General features: G+C 42.7%; 4 protein-coding genes across 5 annotated transcripts in view; 2 read left to right on the top strand and 2 right to left on the bottom strand.

The window, feature by feature from the left end:
• rom1b (retinal outer segment membrane protein 1b) overlaps positions 1–2,490 on the bottom strand; it is a 9,047-nt gene extending 6,557 nt beyond the window's left edge. The window contains 4 exon segments of the mRNA XM_040015488.1: positions 12–151; positions 394–441; positions 443–637; positions 1,800–2,490. Of these exon segments, the coding sequence (XP_039871422.1) occupies positions 12–151; positions 394–441; positions 443–637; positions 1,800–1,946 (530 nt within the window). The 5' untranslated portion in view covers positions 1,947–2,490.
• scyl1 (SCY1-like, kinase-like 1) overlaps positions 1–7,603 on the top strand; it is an 11,402-nt gene extending 3,799 nt beyond the window's left edge. Inside the window, exons 10-16 of the mRNA XM_040015485.1 lie at positions 3,053–3,128; positions 3,330–3,539; positions 4,324–4,472; positions 4,578–4,652; positions 4,985–5,296; positions 5,712–5,790; positions 6,220–7,603. Of these exons, the coding sequence (XP_039871419.1) occupies positions 3,053–3,128; positions 3,330–3,539; positions 4,324–4,472; positions 4,578–4,652; positions 4,985–5,296; positions 5,712–5,790; positions 6,220–6,344 (1,026 nt within the window). The 3' untranslated portion in view covers positions 6,345–7,603. The remainder of the gene's footprint in view (positions 1–3,052; positions 3,129–3,329; positions 3,540–4,323; positions 4,473–4,577; positions 4,653–4,984; positions 5,297–5,711; positions 5,791–6,219) is intronic.
• A 1,324-nt stretch (positions 7,604–8,927) lies between these two features.
• Positions 8,928–15,130, bottom strand: LOC120723777 (phospholipase A and acyltransferase 3-like). Of its 2 annotated transcripts, XM_040015486.1 has the most exons (6): positions 15,120–15,130; positions 12,292–12,403; positions 11,764–11,836; positions 11,490–11,598; positions 11,006–11,274; positions 8,928–9,722 (listed from the first exon to the last, which is right to left on the bottom strand). In XM_040015486.1, the coding sequence occupies exons 3-6, from the start codon at positions 11,776–11,778 to the stop codon at positions 9,603–9,605; spliced, it is 513 nt and encodes a 170-aa protein (XP_039871420.1). In that variant the 5' UTR covers positions 11,779–11,836; positions 12,292–12,403; positions 15,120–15,130; the 3' UTR covers positions 8,928–9,602. The 2 variants fall into 2 exon arrangements, with proteins under 2 accessions (XP_039871420.1, XP_039871421.1); XM_040015487.1 differs by lacking the exon at positions 15,120–15,130 and having other exon boundaries at positions 12,292–12,422.
• On the top strand, positions 14,754–19,919 carry ints5 (integrator complex subunit 5). Its single transcript, XM_040015479.1, has 4 exons — positions 14,754–15,069; positions 16,294–16,546; positions 16,649–18,625; positions 18,811–19,919. The coding sequence occupies exons 1-4, from the start codon at positions 14,975–14,977 to the stop codon at positions 19,516–19,518; spliced, it is 3,033 nt and encodes a 1,010-aa protein (XP_039871413.1). The 5' UTR covers positions 14,754–14,974; the 3' UTR covers positions 19,519–19,919.
• The last annotated feature ends 381 nt before the right edge of the window (positions 19,920–20,300 follow it).

Raw genomic sequence — 20,300 nt, 5'->3', positions numbered from 1 at the left:
GGGGACCCCACTGAACCTCAAACCAGTCCTTGAAGTTGTTGTTTCCACAGCAGCGGAACTCCATCTGCAGACGATCAATGGTCTCCTTTTGAAAACAGCGGCCGGGCACGTCTGTGTCCTTGTAGAAGCGGATCCCATTCCTCAGTCCCACCTGACATTGAAGAGAGAAAAGTGTAGGAAGGAGAAGGTGTTATCTTTAAAAGTCGTTGGAGTATCAGAGCAGTTTGAGCTGGTTTTAAAAATAATGTTTGATTGTTGGTCAAATTGCTCTCCCATTTTGGCTTTGTCTACAGCAACTTATAGGGAAGCAGGCGTTTCCTAATGTTTTGCTTGACACTGGAGGTAAACTACTTATACCCTCCTTTTAATCTTTACCCAGCCCAGTGAACCCACCTTCAGGGACTCCTCCAGGCGTCCCTGCAGGGCATAGCTGAGCACCACCCACAGCAAGAAGGAGACAACAGAGTAACATGGCTACAGCAAACCAGGCCATCAGGAGCAACTTCCAACGGGGGAAGCGGCTCGCATCCAGGGAGTCCTGACACACACGAGTGGCAACCCAGTTGGTGCCAATGGAGACCAGGCCCACCATCATCAGGATGTTGGGTACCACGTGGATCTCTGTGTTGTCCATCACCTCAAGAGAAGAAGAGCAAAGTCAAAGATAATAGTTGGCACAACACTGGCAGTCAGCTGCAGGTCTCTTTGTCATTTCCTCCACTCAATTTAGAAGGCAATAATCCTTTGTTCAATTATCCTTATCTAGTCTAAAATGACCTTGGCAGCCAAAAGATTCAATTAGCTGCAAAGTCTACATGGAAATATGATGATAAATTTAATCCATTGCTCGTGTTAAGTCAATTATGGACTGAGTTTATTATTGGCTGAGTTTGCAAAAGCCTGCCAGCCACAAAGCACCTTTGTCCAATTGTTGTTTTAAAATTACCATTAAAAAATACCTTACATTTACAGTCCGGTGGCTAACGTGATCCTGTAAAATCTGTCCAGCCAGCTTGGCTTTAGAACAAATAATCTCTCTAAATGAAATTGCAAAGAAATATTTTAAGCTCCATGTAGAATACTCAGTTTTCCCACTGAGTGCAGTAGAGGGCAAAACAGAGTACACAAATGAGGTATTTGTCTACAGATGATAAAGGAGGATTATGCTCTAATGAATCATTTGTTAGAGCCTTAGCTTCCTGATTCCATTTCATTGGTCAGAGAGCAAATATGTCTTCTGTTTTTTTCCCAGCCATTCACCACCACCTTGGGAAAAATGATTACCTAAGATTAGCTAAGAGCACTTCTCACTTTAGATCAATAAATATGTGAAGGCCTCCTCTCATTGCAGCTTTCCTGTGAATATCAGTTCACTAAGTCTGTCTAATTGATCACTGATCCATTAAGACAAATGGCTACAGTGCTTAAACAAAATGCACAATCCACACACACACAAACAAACACACACTCACACATTATTTTCATGGGAAAAGTGCTGACATTACAAAGACGTTTTTCAGCCAACTCCACCTACATGACTTAACATTCATGAATGTGCATGTTTACACTTGCGTGCGGTGTGTTTGTATTTGTCGATTAAACGCTGAAGCTAAGTTTAAAAAAAAGTGACACAGCAGGCTCAGTAAACAACACTTAGCAAAGGCAGATGCCTGAGCATACAATCCTATATTTGTTCAACCTTTAATACATTCATGCACTAGACGTTAGCTCCACCTGGCCTTCTAGCTTGCATTGCTTCATGTGTGTGTTTGCATTCATGCAAGCATCGCTTTCTGTACCTCTGCCCTACGAAGCAGCTCTGTCTTAAGGTAAACACCAAGACAAAAGATGAAGGCCCCACTCATCACTGCCAGCCAGGACATCAGCCACAGGCCCTGGGCCAGACGAACTCGCCTCTGCTGGGTGAACGTAATTTTCAGCAGCATGGCTCACTATTATGCACAGGCCACCACAGAGAAAAGAGAAAAAAGAAAGAGAGGGGGAGCTGGATGGAGCAGAGCAAGTCTATTCTGGTCAAAACTGATGCTATCCAGAGGTGGCCAGCTGCATTTATGGAGACAAACCCATGGAGCTCAAAATACGGTGGACTCAGTGTTGTTGGATTGGTCAGTGGTCAGTCCAGGCCTGGTCGTTTGATTAGTTATTAGTGCGTTGAGCTCATCTAAGTTGTTCCAGGTGGAGGGGATAAGCAGGTATATCCCTGAGATGGTAGAGGACAAAGTCGACCTTAGAAGATAATCCAAAAACTTTCACTGGGTTGACGAAATGTCTCAAAAAGTTGTTTTTTCTTAAATAATCCAAATCCGTGCGGATGAGAAATGTGAGAAAAGTGGTTATTATTAAAGTATGGTGGAAAAATGATAATCCTTTTCACAAATATTACAGATGTTTCCCTCAAGCAAGTGGTCACAACGCCGCAGTCCCCCCTCCAAGCTGAAATCAGTGATTTCTTCCCCTTGATGCGATGTGTATTTTTTCCCACATTTATTACAGAAACAAAAGTCTAGATAATGACTATTAAAAACTCAGTGAGTCAGGTATTCGACTGCTGGAGATATGTGGTATCATGGTTTCTCACAGCTTGTACTCTTGCGTTGGTTTGTAGTGTTCCTTAGTTTTACCTGTAACTATGCCAAGAATGTTTTAAATTTATTTGTAGTCTTTTTGATCCTCGATCTTACAGCTGTTTTGAAGACTTGCATGCAAACCAGCGGTTGATGCTGAGGACCAGCAGTGGTGGTGGAGTTATCAATCTTACAGCATTTAACTAAAAATAAAATGTGCAAGAACATTTCAGTTAAATGACATTAAATTAAAAATAGACTTTAGAAAAAAAAATAACATTAGTTGAAACAATATTGTGCACAAAGCTAAAATACAAATATGGTTTTACGGTTTTAGATTTTGTTAATTCAGTCACATTTGTCAAACGACCAGTGCAAGAAGGGACTATTTGCTGAAACTGGGATGTCTACATGTCTTGGTGCTGGTTCTGAACCTCTAATTTTGCCTGTCTCTTTCTCCGTGTCAGGCATTCAAAGCCATAAAGAGTTTCCTTTCCAAACTAGAGACTGTGTCAGAAGACCCCAGCAAGCTAGCTGAGATCGGTATGTAACTGTAAACTGCACTGGAAATCTTCCCTCAAACTAGAAACTCCATGCTGTGTAGTTGTTTCTTTACCATGAATACAGTTTGAGAAAAAGAAACAAATAATCCTGTAACTATCTCAGATGGCTTTAATCAAATTAATAGACACATTTTATATGAAAACTTAAACGTAACAACTCTCTGTTTTGTGTGTCCTGCAGAAAAGGACGTAGCATCGTCTGCTCAGCCTGCAGGTGCCTCGTCCAGTTGGGCTGGCTGGGCTGTGACGGGCATGAGCTCGCTCACTTCTAAGCTGATCCGCAATGCTCCAGGGACGGAGGGGGGTACAGGCACTGAGGGAGGCGGACCTGCCGCTAATGCCACCAGCCCCACTACTCCCCCTAGTGCCAGTGATGGAACAGCCGTGACAGGTGAGGTGGAACCACAGCACCCCGCCTTTTTTAAAAAAAAAATAAAGATTTACATACACTAACATGCATATTTAATCTAAATAGAATCATCTAAAGAATCTCAACACTGGAATAAGTGTATGTGTCTATATTAGTGGGACTGCTGGTGCTGGGAGGTGTCAGCTTTCTTTTACAACACAAAGCCTTCATCTGTCAATACAGATCTAAGACTTTATTGACTGACCAACGCGTTTCAGCTTGTGACCTTCAGATGACCCTGATGAGGCCACAAGCCAAAGCGCCTTGGTCAGTCAATAAAGTTCTTCCTCTTCCCTTTAGGTGTTGCTGGAGTCCCTGCATTGTGCTTTGATAGATCTGTAACTTCAGGCAAGTCAGTGGATCTCACAGAATAGAATTCATTGCACAAGTACAAGGCAACAAAATGATGTTTGCGTCCATCCAGAAGTGCTTTAGCAAAAATATAGATATATTACAGAATATAGATCTATTATAAATGTGTTACAATGTACACGGTACTATGTTATCAATTTACTATAGCTATAAGTATGTACAGGCTATAACTGTAGTGAGTGTACAAGCTATATGCAGGCTATGAACATGTATACTTATGGTTATAAATATGAAAAGCTATAGCAGATCCCCGCTTAGCAGTTTAAAACCTGTGTGTAGCAGCAGAATAACGGCCTCTGTATCCCAGTTACTATTCTTTAATTTATTAAGTGTTCCCACACAAATCAGTGCCTTGAATCAGTGTCTCACATTAAAACGTTTCTTTCAATCTCAGGTTCTCAAGACAAAAATCAACAAGCCTCCCTGACTCACCACGGTGCCTCTAGTCGTGCCAACCAATCACAGACTCTTGAAGTAAGAGACAACAATGATGAGCCTGTAGGAGACCGCTGGGATGAGGAGGAGGACTGGGGAAGTTTGGAGGTAGGGAGAAAATAGTTAGGATATGTATTGTGCATAAATGGAAGATTATGGTCTCACATAATTATAATTTGAAATCACATAAATTGACTGCACGTTTCCTCAAAGGAGCCAGAGAAAGCTCAGACTGAGCCCGATGACTGGAACACCGACTGGTCAGGAATGAGTTCATCCAAAAAGAAGGTCAGACGGAAGATGCTAAGCAATGCAGTTATTTGACAGTCATTCCTTTTGTGCTCATTCTACTTCCTCTAATGCTGTGAGCACTGCTGATATTGTTAGATTACTGTGAGTCATATTAAACTATTAATCCTCCTAGTATAGTCTGCTGACTTGAAAGGTTCCCATTTACCTGTAATATATACTTGTATATGTTATTGAAAACAAATGTTTAAAAAAAAATTCTCCACTGTAAAAACAAAAACATTATTGGTCACATCTGGGGGGTGTATGTAGATGTGGAAAAATCAAAATCTGCAGCTGGACTCATTTCAGTTTTCTTCGCTGTGACGCAGGCGAGCCGCTCATCCACCTCCATGGTGGTGAAAAAACAGAGCTCCGACTGGAGCTCAGGCTGGGACGCCGATGACAGCTGGTCCAACGAGAAAGAAGGTCAGGGTCAGAGCTCTGCAGGCGAGGAAGGCTGGGGGAACGACTGGGGGGAGGAGGAGACCGACACAAGCTCGGCCAATAAAACGCTGCCCCTGCCCGAAGGTGTGCGGTTAGCCAGCGAGTACAACTGGGACAGCACGACAAAGGGCGCCAGTCAAAACGATCTGTTCGCCAGCGTGTCCCAGAGAAACACAGCCAGCATGTCTGCCGCCACGGTGAGAGCGCAGTGAGCCAAAAATACAGAAGTTGGTTTTCAGATTTGAGAGAAAAAAACAACAGAGTGTTAAATGCACTTTTGATTATGGCTTGAAAGTCTTACATGTGTATTAGAGGGAACACCAAACTTTATCCGATTTCATTGAAATGGCATTTTAACAGAGCACACCATAAAGCTGCAGTCACATGATCAGCCCTCAGCATCACGGTGGGCCTTCAAAATAAAATCGCTGTTGTTTAAGAAAAGGGCATTAACAGATCTATCTATCGATTGAGATCGAGATCACTAAATATTATATTATTTATTTATTTTTAAAGAATTAAATTAGATTTTTTTTTCTTCAATAATTGTACATTGGCTTGATTAGGTTTGAATAACAGAGAACTATGTTTGTGTTGTTTTCTCAACGATAGTCTGGAGATGGCTGGGGCGCAGAGCCGACAGGAGACTGGGGAGCTGAGGAGAGCTGGGAGTCGGTAGATGGAAGCCAGGGTAAGTCCAACAACGAGGTTACCTTAATCAGAAATGAGAACCTGGATTGGCCTGATTGTAGAGACTCCAATCAGTTCGTACCTCCTTTCAGTCGGGCATTTTTAGCGTCTCCTGTGAGGCTTCTAAAAATGTAGACCTGCAGTAATAAATCACAGAGCTGCCCCTTTATTTTTAGCTTATTCAGTAAAGGACCAGTGAAAAATCCATCATATGTCTGTTCACAATTCATAAGAATGACACCTCCTAGATCATTAGTCTGATTTTAGTGAAATTTGCTCACAATGATCAGCTGATAGGGTCTTTAGTCAAACTGCTCTCAGAGCCAAGGTCACATTTTTTTGTTTTACAGGCAGTAGCATGTGAATTGTGATCGATCATGTGCCTCCTGAGCTACGATGTCATTGACATTCTGGTTTTATTTTCACTTAGGTCTCAGCAAGGCAGAGCTGTCCAAAAAGAAACGCGAGGAGAGGAGGAAGGAACTGGAGGCGAAACGGGCGGAACGAAAAGCTGCTAAAGGTCCTCTCAAACTGGGCGCGCGCAAGCTGGACTGATGAGGACCTAACAGAGTGGCACAAAGCAGCAGATCTAGGTTCCACATTCCACAAGTTAAGGACCAGAAAGAAGTGGCAGCATTAAAGAAAACCTGACAGTCGCTAAAATGGAGAAGGCAGAGGAGAACCTTTCCTCTGGACGACTTTTAGTTTGGGGATTTTCTGTCTTTGTTCCTCTAAAAAAAAAAAAAAACTGACACAGATAAAAGATGGAGACGGAGAGGAAATCTGGAGAGCAGCACCCCCTGCAGCAGAGGCCTGAGCAGGTTTCAGACGATGTCCCCCTCATTATTTTTTATTCATGACTCCCACAGTTGCTCTTGTAAACTATATGTACATAACTGGTGCATCCTGTCTTAAAAAATGACTTTTTTTAGAAGGAAAAAAACCCACAAATATATATATATATATATATAATAGAATTTTTCTTCACACATGTATTGTTGTGCTGAATGTTTTTCAGTACATGTGAACACACACACACTCGTACACACACACACACTGTTGTTTTGAATGTTTTAATTCAGTTACAGACTAAGAATAAGTCCATGCATGCACTGTGTATTGTGTGGCCTAACAAAAGGCTTCATGGCAAGAAATTAAAAACGTGCTGAATTTACTTTGCACATGCAACACTGTATTTTACAGAAGTGACCCGACAGGTAACACAGGTGACTGCTTAGAGATCTTTAAATGATAAACATGCACTTTGGAGGAGCTGGGACATAGAAGGATGCAAATCCGGTGGTTTTAGGGCAAAATCAGGTGAGTTTGTAGCCTTGTGGTGGAGGCTATGTGAAATCGTCTGTAGTGCTTATGATCACCTTTTGGAATCACTTGTTTACCACCAAGTCATTTTAGGCAATATATGGTTTGGTATAGGTGAAGGAGAACCTTTTTATACTTTTGATTTTATTATTTGTGCCTTTAATTAATTGACGGGATCAATAACTCCATATTTAAACTGACACTTGAGAAGCGGACCTGGAACGCATTAAAGCGTGACCCTGTGTGGCCTGTCTGGGTCGGGTACGGTATTTCTAGGTTTGGTCTTTCGAGCTAGACGTTTTATGGATGAGCCAGTTGACACAATCCGAGCCCATCACCACTGGATCTAAAATCCGGGTTTTGGTTGTTCGGGTCCAGTTATGAAGAGGACTCCGCTGCATTAGTCGAAAGAAATCCGGATGTTTTACTAAGAAAACAAATCATGTAGCATGTGAGCTATTCTGACGTATTAAATAAAGTTTCTTCTTCTATGCTTGTCTTCCTGTGTTTGAAGGGTAGTGAGTATATTCGTATCTGTAATCTGAGTTCTGATAACAGCTGCTGCTTTCTTTGTTAGCTCGTATAAAAGGGTCATTTCATATGAAATGAGTGAAACCTGAGAAAGGTTACCACCTGACTCCCACAGAATCACCTGATTTTTTTTTTTAAGCATACAATAACTTCAGTATGTTTAATGAGCCACGCAAAGTTTTACTTTCCTGCCCTTGATGTATAAAGACTTTAGCACAGAATTTAATAATTTAATGTGTTATTTCCAATGGTTTTCTAACCCCCAATAAATTCACAGCTGTAGGAGATAGCTGTGTGACATGGACTATGTTGTCACTGGTGGGGATGGTGTTGCACATAAATATGATGTATATCAGTTTCAGTAGTTTAGTAACTGTGACATAGAGTAGCAGAAGCCAGCACTGTTACCCTGCATGTTTTATTTGTTTTCTGAAAATTTATGTGATAAAAGATAAAAAGATGGATTTTGATGAAAACTTTGAAGGGTCATATCACTATTTTTAATAGAGGTTAAACTGCATCTAGCTGTGTTCACAAGTGCTGGGGGGAAAGTGCTATAGTTTAAAAATCAGCTGATTCTGATGGGGTCAGGTGGGAGTCTGTTACAGATTTCATGTGGAGTGACATCCCTGTCACAGGTAAATTTTTAGTTAAACTAGACTGCAGAGCAAGACCTAAATAATTGTGAGAGACATCTGTTAGATCAAAATAGGGAGGCCAGATGCCAACAAGTTTAAATGTGGGGCAAAAGCTGCACTTCTGTGAGATAGTGGGGCACGTGGACGATGCTGACAGGTTCCGTTACTGTGTACAGGCCCAGTATATTGTATGTCCACTTCTTTTGCTTAGGAAATGCTGCAGGTTTATGAGAAAGTTTGTGTATTCTTAAAGTCTTTATGTAGAGCTGCTGCTCTCACTGGTTTATCCATAGATGGCAAAGCTTTTTTGAGCCACAATCAACAACACACACACACACACACACGTGTCACTCCCCACCATATTTTCCTCTCTGTGCAAAACTGAAAAATAGCACAAAAAAAGTGTCTCTTTCTCAGAAAATACCTCTGCTTCATTTTCTTCGTGGTCTTTTCCACTATATTCAAAATTTGCAGAGCTTGTAAGTGTCCCTGAAAGGTAAGATGTTAGTCAGTCAAGAACTAGTACAGATGTGGGAATTAAAAGTGCTGTGCAGTGATGTTTATCCTAGACATAGATCATAGACTTTTCCTTTGTGAAAGCTTCATTTGGTTTCAGGGGGGAACAGAATTGGAAGTGCAAGAATGGTGCAGGGTGCCTTTGCAAAGACTTGAATGTAATAGGCTGTATTTATGGGTCCAATGACAAGAATACTATATCACACATTCCAGGCTATCATTGAGTCAAACAATTCATTTATTTAAAACTTGTTCAAACAGTGAAACACGATATATCTGAACTGTAGAAACATCTTGATGATATAAGGTTTTTTGCTCTTTTTTAAGAAATCCTACATAACCTAGCATAGATACTCATTAGCTTAATATTGAGTATTCACTTATAGCACTTCCTATTTTCTCTCCCGATGTTTGACTATACCCATTTACGAGTTTAGAAAGTTATCATATAATCATAAATACCCTCCAACCGTCATCCCTCATGAGTCATTTCATTGATATGAAAACCACATATTTCATCTTCTGAAGAAAAACTGTCAAACTTGTGCTGTATGTACAAATTTTAAACAACCCCAAAAATACAAACTATAGCCAGCCTTACATCATTTTCCCCCTAAAAAACAAAACAAAAAGCAATATGAAGGACAGATAGGGGTGAAGCCGATCCCAATTTCCTGCTAAATCACACATAACTGCATGCAAGTTAGGCAGTGTTATCTATCTGCGACTGATTATGGCAGGCGCCAGTTAGGCTTTGCTGGTGATCTGCTAATCCAGACCCAAAACAAAAGAGGACGAAGGTTCATCACTGCGTTTCCTTGTTTTCGTTTTTGCTTCCTCCCAACCATCGTGCCAGCGCGAAAACACCCACACCCGCAGCCGCAGCCAAGCCTGCATACATGGCGACCTCTCCTGCCTTACGCACCTGCAAGGAAAACATACATCATTGCAGCTAACGTGATTTATTTTTTGTAGAAATTTATAAAGTAGCAAAAAAATTTAAATCCCCACCGCTGCCCAACTTATAAAAAAAAAAAAAACGATTTGAACTTTTAAAAGATTTTGGGCGGATTGGGTTTCAGTGAAAACATCTTCTAATTAAAAGATCATGACATTCATTTGTTCTTAGTGTCTGAAAGAAGCATTCCTGAAACAACACATCAGTGTTTATACTTAATGTACAAAGTTTGGAATAGGAGAAATCAAGTGGATGCAGAACTTGATTCAGTAAGAGCAGCTGACGCTCCTACTGAGCTTCACCTGCACTGGGAGCAGTTTAAAGTTTCACTTTCACTGCCTGTTAAGTTTCATTTTGACTCAGAGCCTTGTTCAGAAAAGGTAATGGGTGGACTTCAATGCACTTTAAGCAAATTCAACTAATCTTTGAAGGCTTTGTGTGTTTAGTTTCCAGGCTCAGATACAATTTCACAATTTACACGTTTACTCACTGATGCTTAGATTTAAATATTAACTAAAGGTTGTAAAACCAGCGTGCACAGACCTGCCCTGCCATGTCCCAGGCCCCAAAAGTTTCCTCTTATCACCGTATGCAGCACGTTGACTCCACTGATATCATTCCGCCCTTTAAAAGCCCTTCCCACTGTTACCTCTCTCTTTAGTTTCTTACATAATCCTTTACCTTGTTAAATATTTGGTGACATTTTGATGTTTCGGTGTTGTATGAAGCTGGAAAGCCTCTTGTACCCTGCTTTGAATCCCTAACAGACAAATAAATTAACTGATATTTAATTACAGCTAATTACAACTGATTGAGCCATTCATCATTTAGAAGATGGCAAACCTCCAGAGCAAACAGGAGGGGTGGAGCAAGCAATGTTTGGTATGAGAGATAATTTCCCAGCTGGTGTCACAGAAGAATGAAAGGATTCAAAGTTATAGCTATGAATGAATCTTTAATCCCCATGTTTGTTTTAACCCTGGAGAACCCATGGGGTCAAATTTGACCCCATGGGTTCCCTAGTAAACCAATGGGGTTGGCTCTGACCCCATGGGTTCTCCAGGGTTAAGAAATGAACTATTTCTTCTGTAAATTTGTTCTGGCTTTTTCTGCCATTTTTTCCTTCTTCACTGAAGATTTCTATTGTTTGAAACTTACACCGCCCAGCCTCCGCCACCGCCTGTGTGTCAGTGCTTTGTCTCACTTCGTGTTTTTATAGTGACACAAAGGATTGACGTGGTTGGGCCTACCTGCCGGGACTCCGCCTTGCCGTAGCGCAGCTCATTGACAAAATGCTCGCAGTTTCCCCTGATGACGCAGTACGGCAGCACCTGGCCCACCATCCTGCCGGCCTCCCTCACAATGACACCAGGCGAGCGCGGCTCGTACGTCTTGTCCAGACTGTTGCTGATTTTCCACTCGTCAGTTCCCACCACGTCCCACAGCCCATCTTTCTTCACCAACGCCTTCTCGGTTAGGACAGACATCACGCTGTTGGAGCCGGCATCCGGGACCTCAGCTGGGGACAAAACCCACTCAGTTCACATGCTGAATATTGCAAGAGTTTGAGTTGGCTGTACCCCAACAAATAATTTACATTGTGTTCTGTCCTGAAAACCCACATCACAGAATCTGCATGTGGCCTCTCAGATAAGCTGCTTTTTGTTTTCAGTGATGGGGTTTGGGGGAAGGAGTCCAGACAGTGTGTGTGTATATGTGTGTGGAGGGACTCACAGGGTGGTGCCAAGTGAACAACGAAGCCATCGCCAATGTACACAGCCCAGTGCTGGTAAGAGCCACGAAAGATCTCGATTAAATCCCCAGGCTCTGGCTTTTCGTCATACTTGGATTAGAAGAGAGGGGAAAAATGTTTGAATTTCCAAAAGAGTGTGTTTGGCAATAATTGCAGCACGTTTGACACGATCACACTGACTCGCTTTAAATAGACATCAGCTTGATGCAATAAACAGCTCTGAGGCTATAAATGCCATCACATTCTTTTACTAACCAGTGTTGGGGCCATGTCAGCCTGTCTTTGGTCTGCGAACTTCCGATTTGTTGGATCTCCTGACGACTTTCAGCTGTAGGGATTAAAGATAAATAAATAAAAGCACACATCAGATTTAAGCACACCACGTGATACATAATGAAAGTAAGAGACCGATAAATCTAATAACACTTTAAATATCTGTATGTTTTTGCACACCAAACCGGGCTAGATCCTTCCTGAGCTGAACAGCGCCCCTCTTAAAAACAGCTGCAGGATTGTTGATGTTCCTAATAAACTGGCACATTAGCATAACCTCTGCATAACCTCTTTCGTAGAAATAAACGCCAAAGAAGCGAATTTTAGAGAAAAGCTCGCACTTTTAGAGACTTATATATCAAAATAAGTCACAAAGAGTGTTTAAAAATCGCACACGAAGAAGATTAGCCAGAACTGGTCCGTGTTTGCATCACCCAAAAGCCGCGAGGTAACACCATCATTCACGCGACCCTCAGCTATGGGAGGTCTTCGATCGGGTTAATGCCTTACCTGCAGCGACCAGACTCTTCTTCTCCTTCTTCTGTTCTTATGGCGGTTGTCAAAACGATCTCGAACCCTTTCGTTTTGAAATGAGAGACGTCACCGACGCAAACGTCAAAAGCTCACTCGCGAGCGATCAGCTGATTCATGCGCGTGCTCAGTGCCCTTCAAAATAAACTCGTGGCAGTATTTTATTTGTCTTTTTTAAGCGTCAGGTGATTTTTAAGATGACTTTTAAGATGACTGATTGTTTAAGCAAGGTGCAAGAATATTACAAGAAAACGCGTGAATATTAAATGATGTGATAAAATTAAGTGTGAAGGAATCATGAGTCTGCTTTTGTTTCAGCTACAAATGCCTACACTTTTTATTTTCTTTCTTTCATAAATGTGTGATTTTATCATGGGTAAATTTCATTTAAAATATTTAATTTATGTATAATTTATTTGCATCTATTTTGTTATTATTTATTTTTGTTAATATTATTTTTATTTTACCTTTTTTGGTCCGGCAGGTGTTTGACTTTAAAGTCTAATTTCAACAAATAACGACATTTTCTTTCTCTTAAATCGCCGGTTTATTATCCGCCACCCCCTCTCTTTCTTCTTTCCGTGATCAGTTATGATGGCCACGCGCAGAAAAACACGTAACTCAACCTTTAAAACCCCCAACACTTTCGGTTTAAATATAACCGAGAACTAAATCTTCACGAGGATTTTTTTTATTGCGTGACGACGTGACGACGTATGCTTGTTTGCTTCAGTAGGAAGTCAAAAATTGCTGGAGTTTATATTTGTACAGTTTAAATGTGGGGTGTCAAACAAGGGGATAGATCCGGCCCTTCTAAAGGTCCTGATGGCAGGATTGTTAAACAGAAGGGAACTGTAGATATGTTTGAATGCTGTTTTTTCTTAATTAATACTGTCCATGTAAAGCCTGTCTGTCTTGTGAGCTGCAGATGGTGACATCCTTGTAATGACAGCAGACTAAAGTGAGAGTGGAAAAAAAATGTTGAAATTATATGTGTTTTTCTTGCCATGTTTCATGTTATTCATCATCTGATGGTCATTAAATGAGAAAAATGAGCAGATTTTTAATGGTTTTAGCTGTTTTTAAATGTTACTCTTTCAAAATGTATCCTTCGTATTTCAAAAAAAAGTTAGTCATGTATTTGTGTCTTGATGCATGCTCAGTCATCCAGGTAGGTAAACCCCAAAAGGTTGATTCTGTTCATCTGAATGTAGCGTTTTCAATGGGAGAAACGTTTCATCACTCATCCGAGTGACTTCTGCAGTCTCAGCTGACTGCAGGTCACAGCCATTGATCAATGGTCAGACCATTAAACAGTGGTTGCTGATCAATGGTCATGACAGTTTGCATATTAATAATAAAGGAACTGACCTCACAGCCCACTGTTCGTCAGTGGTGCTAGTTGTGCTGTTTTCTCCATTTATGGATAATGTCTCTCAACGTGGTTCACTGCAGTCCCAAAGCTTTAAAATGGCTCTGATAGATGTCACTGACTGCTTCTCACACGTTCATAGGTTTCTTTAGATGGTGGGATGATGTGCTGCTTTTTGAAAGGAGCAATTACTTTTTCGCAGAGGGCAAAGTAGACTTTTTATGCCATTAAATCAAATCTTAATTTCCAAACTGCATTTTGAATTAATTTGGGTACTTATTTATTATTTAATATCAAAATGTATTGGATGATCCGCAACATTTATGCCCATATGCAAAAAAAAAAATAAGGAAGGGAGCAAATACATTTTCACTGCACTGCCTGTCACCCTGTGAAAACTTTGGCAGCATCACGAAACTCTTTTTTATTTATTTTAACTACAAAAATCATCCTTATTCAATATAATTTTCTCCCCTGATGAACTTCACCCCACCTGGAGTGGCCTGTATTAAATTTAAATTCAACATGAATTGAAAACCAGGATCATAGAAGTCATCTAAATAAGTGGAATGACAGGGAATGAAATTTAAAAGTAGCAATGATGCTCCTATAGGTTGATATCCGAATATCAGCAAATAGGAAAACATTAACTGCTGGCAGCGGCTGATGTTGATCTAATGTGTTTGTAATGAATATTTCACTGTTTATTTGGCACAACTGGAGAATAAATACCACAATTTTTCTCAGTTTTGTATTATTATTATTATTATTATCATTTTAAATATCTCTGCTTAAAAGCTTGTATTCCATTAGTAAACTTAGATCGTTAAGTCAGTACTGAAACACATAATAAAGGACACAGAATTAAAAGTTAATGTTATTAATTTGTTTGTTTGTTTTTTTACCTAAAATATAATTATTCATTTACAAAAACTACATACTATGATGATGAACTTTTCCTTCATTTTTTCTCTCCCATGTCCCTTGCGGGGCTCCGTAACGTACTATGTAATAATCAGGCGAACTAATTTGATTTTTCTTTGCCTTATCTCTGTCGAGTAGACAGCAGCAGTAGCAGAAATAGACATGACCACTGGGTGTCGCCAAAGACTTCCGCTGTCGGCTTGATGTTTCCTTTTTCTAACAGCGAAGAACTCCCAACTTCCGGCTTCGGAGCGCCCTTTCGTTGTATTTTGTCCTGAAATTTGGTTGCGAAGGCAACAAAAAAGCTGCCATAATCGCTCAAGTCGAAGCCCCACGGCCGAGAGGTGGATTCGCTATGATGTTTTGATGTTTACCGACCGAGCGATGTCTGTGGTGTTTGACGGGAGCCCGCTGAAAGCGATGCAGAGCTCACACACTCACACACCGCAGACTGCCCTGAGGTGAGTGGCAGATATGACACAAGAAGTGCATCCGCAAGATTAAGTCCCACAGCACACGTCTCCTGCTCGGGGTTAACTGTATGAAGAGCAGTGGGGCATACATTTATATTTCTGTGCATGATTAAAGTCAGTGCTTTAATCCTAGAGTGCATGCTTTCACCTTAAAGAAGACAAAACACAGTAAACACCTAAATTTGATTTGATCACTTTGATTAGTTTAAAGTCGTATCAAGCGTATGTTTTTACTTATCAGTGAAATAACAAAATATTTGTCATTACGAATACTTTCTGTGCAAGGTTAAAAAAAATTATTACTTCACTGGATCAAAATTAATCTGCTGCTTTTCTAGTAATAGTTAAGTGTTTTTTCCTTGATGTGACAACAGTTCTTTGGCTGTCTTTTCTTTTAAATGACTAATCAATCAATTAATTAATTAATTGATGAAATAATTATCAGAAGAGTTATGATCAATATAACCTCAACAAGGGCCATATAAGCTTGAATGGTTCACATATAGTTAAAATGGGACCACAGTCTAAAGTATGTTGGATGGCACGTGACTGATACTTGGCCAACTAATGTTGTTAACGCTGTAAACCTGGACACTTCTTGGTTGCATTATACTTATTAAATTCTACTTTTAGGACAAAGAGAATACTAACAAATTAAAGATAGAAATTATTGTTATTTTGATCATCACATAATCAATATTATTTTAAACATTTAAAAAAAATCCAGATTTAGAATCTCGATTTTTAATCTAGAGCTCATAAAATAACAAGTGAATGCCTACAAAAGCCCAAACTGACGACCATCAACTAATAGTTTTGTTTGACTTGAACATAATTTGTTCATCATGTTATAAAACAAAGAACAGCAGGACATACTGGCATTCCTTCAGTGTTGTCATTGGTCAGTTCTCCGCACGTAGTAGAGCTTAAATCAAAAGCCCAAGCTTCTACATTTTAATAATAACACCAAACAGTTACTTGCTAGCTTTGCCACTTGTAGTTCTTATATATGTTGTGGAAGGAAGTTTTGTCACAGGATGTCACTTTTGGTTCTGTAAGGCCTTAATGGGTGTTGTTCACAACTTTTTCATATATTCACACAGAATATGTTAGCAGTGATGTATTCTTAGATCATTATGGCCGTCCTTATCATTTTTAGCTTGTTGGTGAGACACCACTCACTTTCCTCATGTCTACTTTCTCCTTCTCTAGTACCCAGGAACTGTCTCAGGAGATCAAGTCCTTCATCAGTGGCGTTGACACCGTTCAGGGCCGGAAGCTTAGCGTCCGAGAACATGCTCGCTGCGCTGTGCGCCTGCTGCGCTCAGTCCCGGCCTGTCGTGGGGCGGTCTTGGAGCATCTGCGAGGCGTGTACGATGAGCATGTGTCCGCCTTCCTGCACAACCTAGAGACGGAGAGTAATGCCAGCACTGGGGTCAGCTCCAACCTGGAGGACATTATACAGGTGTGGCTACAAAAATACACCATCACAAAATAAATATGCACATATTGAAGCTAAAAAAGATTTTTAAAGGTAAATTTGTTTTATTATTTCTTTTGTCTGTAGGAGATTCACGCCGTGCTGTCAGAGTTCATCCGTCTCAACCCCCGAGCCTGGGCCCCTCTAGTGTCCACCTGGGCTGTGGATTTACTGGGCCAGCTGAGCAGCAAGCATGCTGGGCGCCGTGTCGCCCCCCACTCCTCCAGCCTCAACGAGCTGCTTCAGCTCTGGATGTCTTGTGCTGCCACTCGATCTCTCATGGAAGCCTACTCTCAGTGTCTGGCTGCAATGCTGGCCTGGTGCCCCGATGCCTGTGTCGATGCTCTTTTGGACACTTCAGTTCAGCACTCCCCTCATTTTGACTGGGTGGTGGCTCACATTGGGTCTGCCTTCCCCGGTACCATCATCAGCCGAGTGATGGCATGTGGACTGAAGGACTTCTGCTCTCATGGTGCTAAGGACCAAGGGCTGCTTGTAATGGGAGTGGATAAAGGCAGCAGAGTGCCAAAGATCGGCTCAGTGGTGGGAATCCTTGGACACCTCGCCGCTCACCACTCCGACAGCATCCGGAAAGAGCTGCTGAGGATGTTCCAGGAGAGTCTCAATCCGTCGAGCCCTCTATCTCCAACCTCATCTTCAACATCCTGGGAAAGCTCCCCTCAGCTTCGTCGTGCTGCGGTGCCGTTTCTCCTGCAGCTGGCAGCAATGTCCCCAAACCTTTTTGGTCCTGTGTCTGCAGAGCTCGTCGAGTTGTTGCGCCCCCCTGTACTGCTCCAGCTACAGGCCGTGCTGCAGGGCCTCCCCAGAGAGGAACTGGATAACATGCTGGGCCTGGTTGTGCATCTCATTAGCCAGAGCCCTTCGGGAGGGGCCCGGGTCCTCAGATTTCTGGCAGACACTGCGACCCCAGCTTCAGTCATTATCTCAGGCCCAACTCCCTCACCTCACGAAGGAGTCCGAGAAGGTTGCGACCGCCTCCTGCAGATGCTGCTCCTGCATCTCCACAAGTTAGTATTCAACCGCACTGATGGAGTTGAGGTCAACCCCCATCACTCTGCTTCCTCACAGCCCCAGAGGGTCATCCCGTTCTTGGAGGAGCTGCAGTCTCACGTTGGTCAGCTGTGTGCTGAGACGCTGCGACTGGAGAGGAAGCGTCACCTCTGGCTGCACCAGCTGCTATGTCTGCTCTCAGTTTATGGGGGTCCCAGCACAGCCACTGAGGCCCTCTGCCAGCTGCTCACTCAGGCCCGCAATCCAGAGGAGTTGGCTCTGGCCTGGCAGCTCCACACCACGCTCTCCTCCTGCATGGCAGGCCTCATTCCTGCTGCCATTGCACGTAGCGTGGCGCAGATCCACACGCACACTCTGGGGCCTCGGCAGCTTAGGCAGCTGCTGCTCAACCTGGCTGCAGCCATCCAGAGTCAGGACGAGGAGAGAAGAGGAGCAACAGGTGCTCAGTCCTCCATGGTGGTCCAGGTGGGCTCGGCGGTCTCAGGACACCTCCATGATTTCTGCCCACTTCTTCTCCACGGTGACCCAGCTGTATCTCACGCTGCAGTACGCCTCCTGTCCTGCAGCCCGCTCCCTCGCACCTGCTCCCCAGCACAGCTGCTCCAACTCTCTCGCGCTGCCGTCACTCATTTCTTCCAGGCTCTGCGAAGGAGAGGAGAAGGAGGGAAGGCAGGGAGAGATGGAGGGCAGGCAGGTGAAGCAGTGAACTGCTCCGTCCTTCTACTGTCCCGTTTTGCCGCATACTCTCCTCTTACGCTCAAATCAGTGCTTCAGCAGCTGGTTGAAGGAGCGCTACATAAAGGCAACACTGACCTATTTGGAGGGCAGATCGCAGACATGTCTGGCGCCCCTGTGCCTTCCCCATCTGTGTCGCCTGATGTTGGAGCCTCTTTGCTGGACGTCAACTGTCGGTTTGGTACCACCGTTAATTTTTCAAGTAGTGTGTGGTCTGTGTTTCACGCAGGTGTGATTGGCAAGGGACTAAAGGCTCGCACCATCATACAGCTGCCTGATCCATCCTTAGTCATACAGGTGAGTGTTTAAAGATTGCAGAGCAGTTAAAACTATAAATAGACTAAGGAAGTGGGGTTTTTTTTATGTATTTTTACTGTAAGTTGTGCATAAAAATTATTCGTCCATGTGACTCCTATGAAATGTTCAAACAGAGGAGATAAATCTGTAATAATGTGCATGTTTTCGTCCTCTTTTCTCTGTAGAACATTCAGATTCTGCTGGCAGTTATTGTCAAGTGTTGCAGCTCCTCCGGTCTGAACGGCTCACGATCACCGTCTGACCCCGATGAGCCGCCACCCATCAACGCGGAGGCAGCCAAGGTTGTTGCAGTCACACTAGTGGAAAACGTCTGTCCCGACGTGGCCAATAGCGAGTTATCCTGGCCCCCAGAAGAGCACGCCCGCACCACAGTGGAGAGAGACATCCACATTCGGCGCTGCTTTGAGGCCCACCCTGTGCTCTTCCCTCTGCTTCAGGTCGTTGCGGCTGGACGACCGGCTCTCTGCTACTGCTCAGCGGTGCTCCGAGGCCTCCTGGCCACTCTGTTGGCCCACTGGGAGGCATCTCGCGAGGCATCATCCACAGACTCCCCATGGCACCTCCAGGCTTCCTGCCTCTTGGTGTCCTGCATGGGAGAAGGCCAGCTCCTGCCACCCGTCCTGGCCAACGTCCACGAAGCTTTCCCTCACCTGACTCCCTTCGAGGTGAGGCTGCTGCTGCTGGCTGTGTGGGAGTACGTAAGGGGGAATGGGCCCATGCCCCAGAAGTTTGTCTTCAGCTCGGAGAAGGGCATGTTCTGCAGAGATTTCTCACGGGACGGCGACGTGGCAAGATACGTGGCGCCGATCCACAGCGTGCTACATAAAAACATTGACAGACTGGGGCACCTGTGCTGGCGGTTCCAGCTCTGAGGAGTGATGGGGAATAAATAGACTGTAAAATGGAGGGATTACTGTGTTACGGTCCAAGAGCGGACCCCAGAGTTTCAGTCACTGTAGTTCACTACCATATCAGTAGAGGCTTGTGCGCGTGCATACCTTTTTGTACCGTTTTTAGACTTGATACATTTCTAACTGGTGAGAAACACAAATGGCACATGTGTACATAGTGTGCATACAGAATCTGGGATGTAATGTGTCATTTTGTTTCCAAAAATACATTAACTGCTAAATCATTTACAGACTGTTTTGTATAATTTTCACATTGTTCCTGTTCTATAATGGAAACACAACTTTGCTTTCTTGTTGTGTACACGACCTCTTCTTTCAGCTACTTTTCAAAAAATAAACCTTTGTTCCAGAATTTGACTTAACTTGAGGGTTCCTCGTTGATGTGATCGCCAGAAAGTTGTATTATTAACAGTTTACGGGCTCTTTTTGTGTTTGAGCTTCGTTAATTTTGATTAAATGTTAAAAAAGAAAAAAATAACTTGCAAAGAAAGGTTAAGACACTCTAAATAAGGTAAAACAAAAAGACTATTATCAAATCATCAATCCTGGACTTTACAATAGTCTTAAAGTTGTCTTTGAATAACTTTGATTCTACAACTTACAGATAATCTGTATTTCACAAAAAAGAAAAGGTGGATGAAGTGGAGGTAGTCAGTGGAAGCTAGCCATAATATGTGTGGGTGTGTGAATGGGAGGGAGACAGGTGGAGTGATCAAGGTGGATGATTTTAAACACCTGGGCTA

Source organism: Simochromis diagramma, unplaced genomic scaffold (assembly GCF_900408965.1).
Source record: "Simochromis diagramma unplaced genomic scaffold, fSimDia1.1 OVJJ01000685.1, whole genome shotgun sequence".
NCBI classification, from domain to species: domain Eukaryota; kingdom Metazoa; phylum Chordata; class Actinopteri; order Cichliformes; family Cichlidae; genus Simochromis; species Simochromis diagramma.
This window is presented reverse-complemented; position numbering and strand designations above follow the sequence as displayed.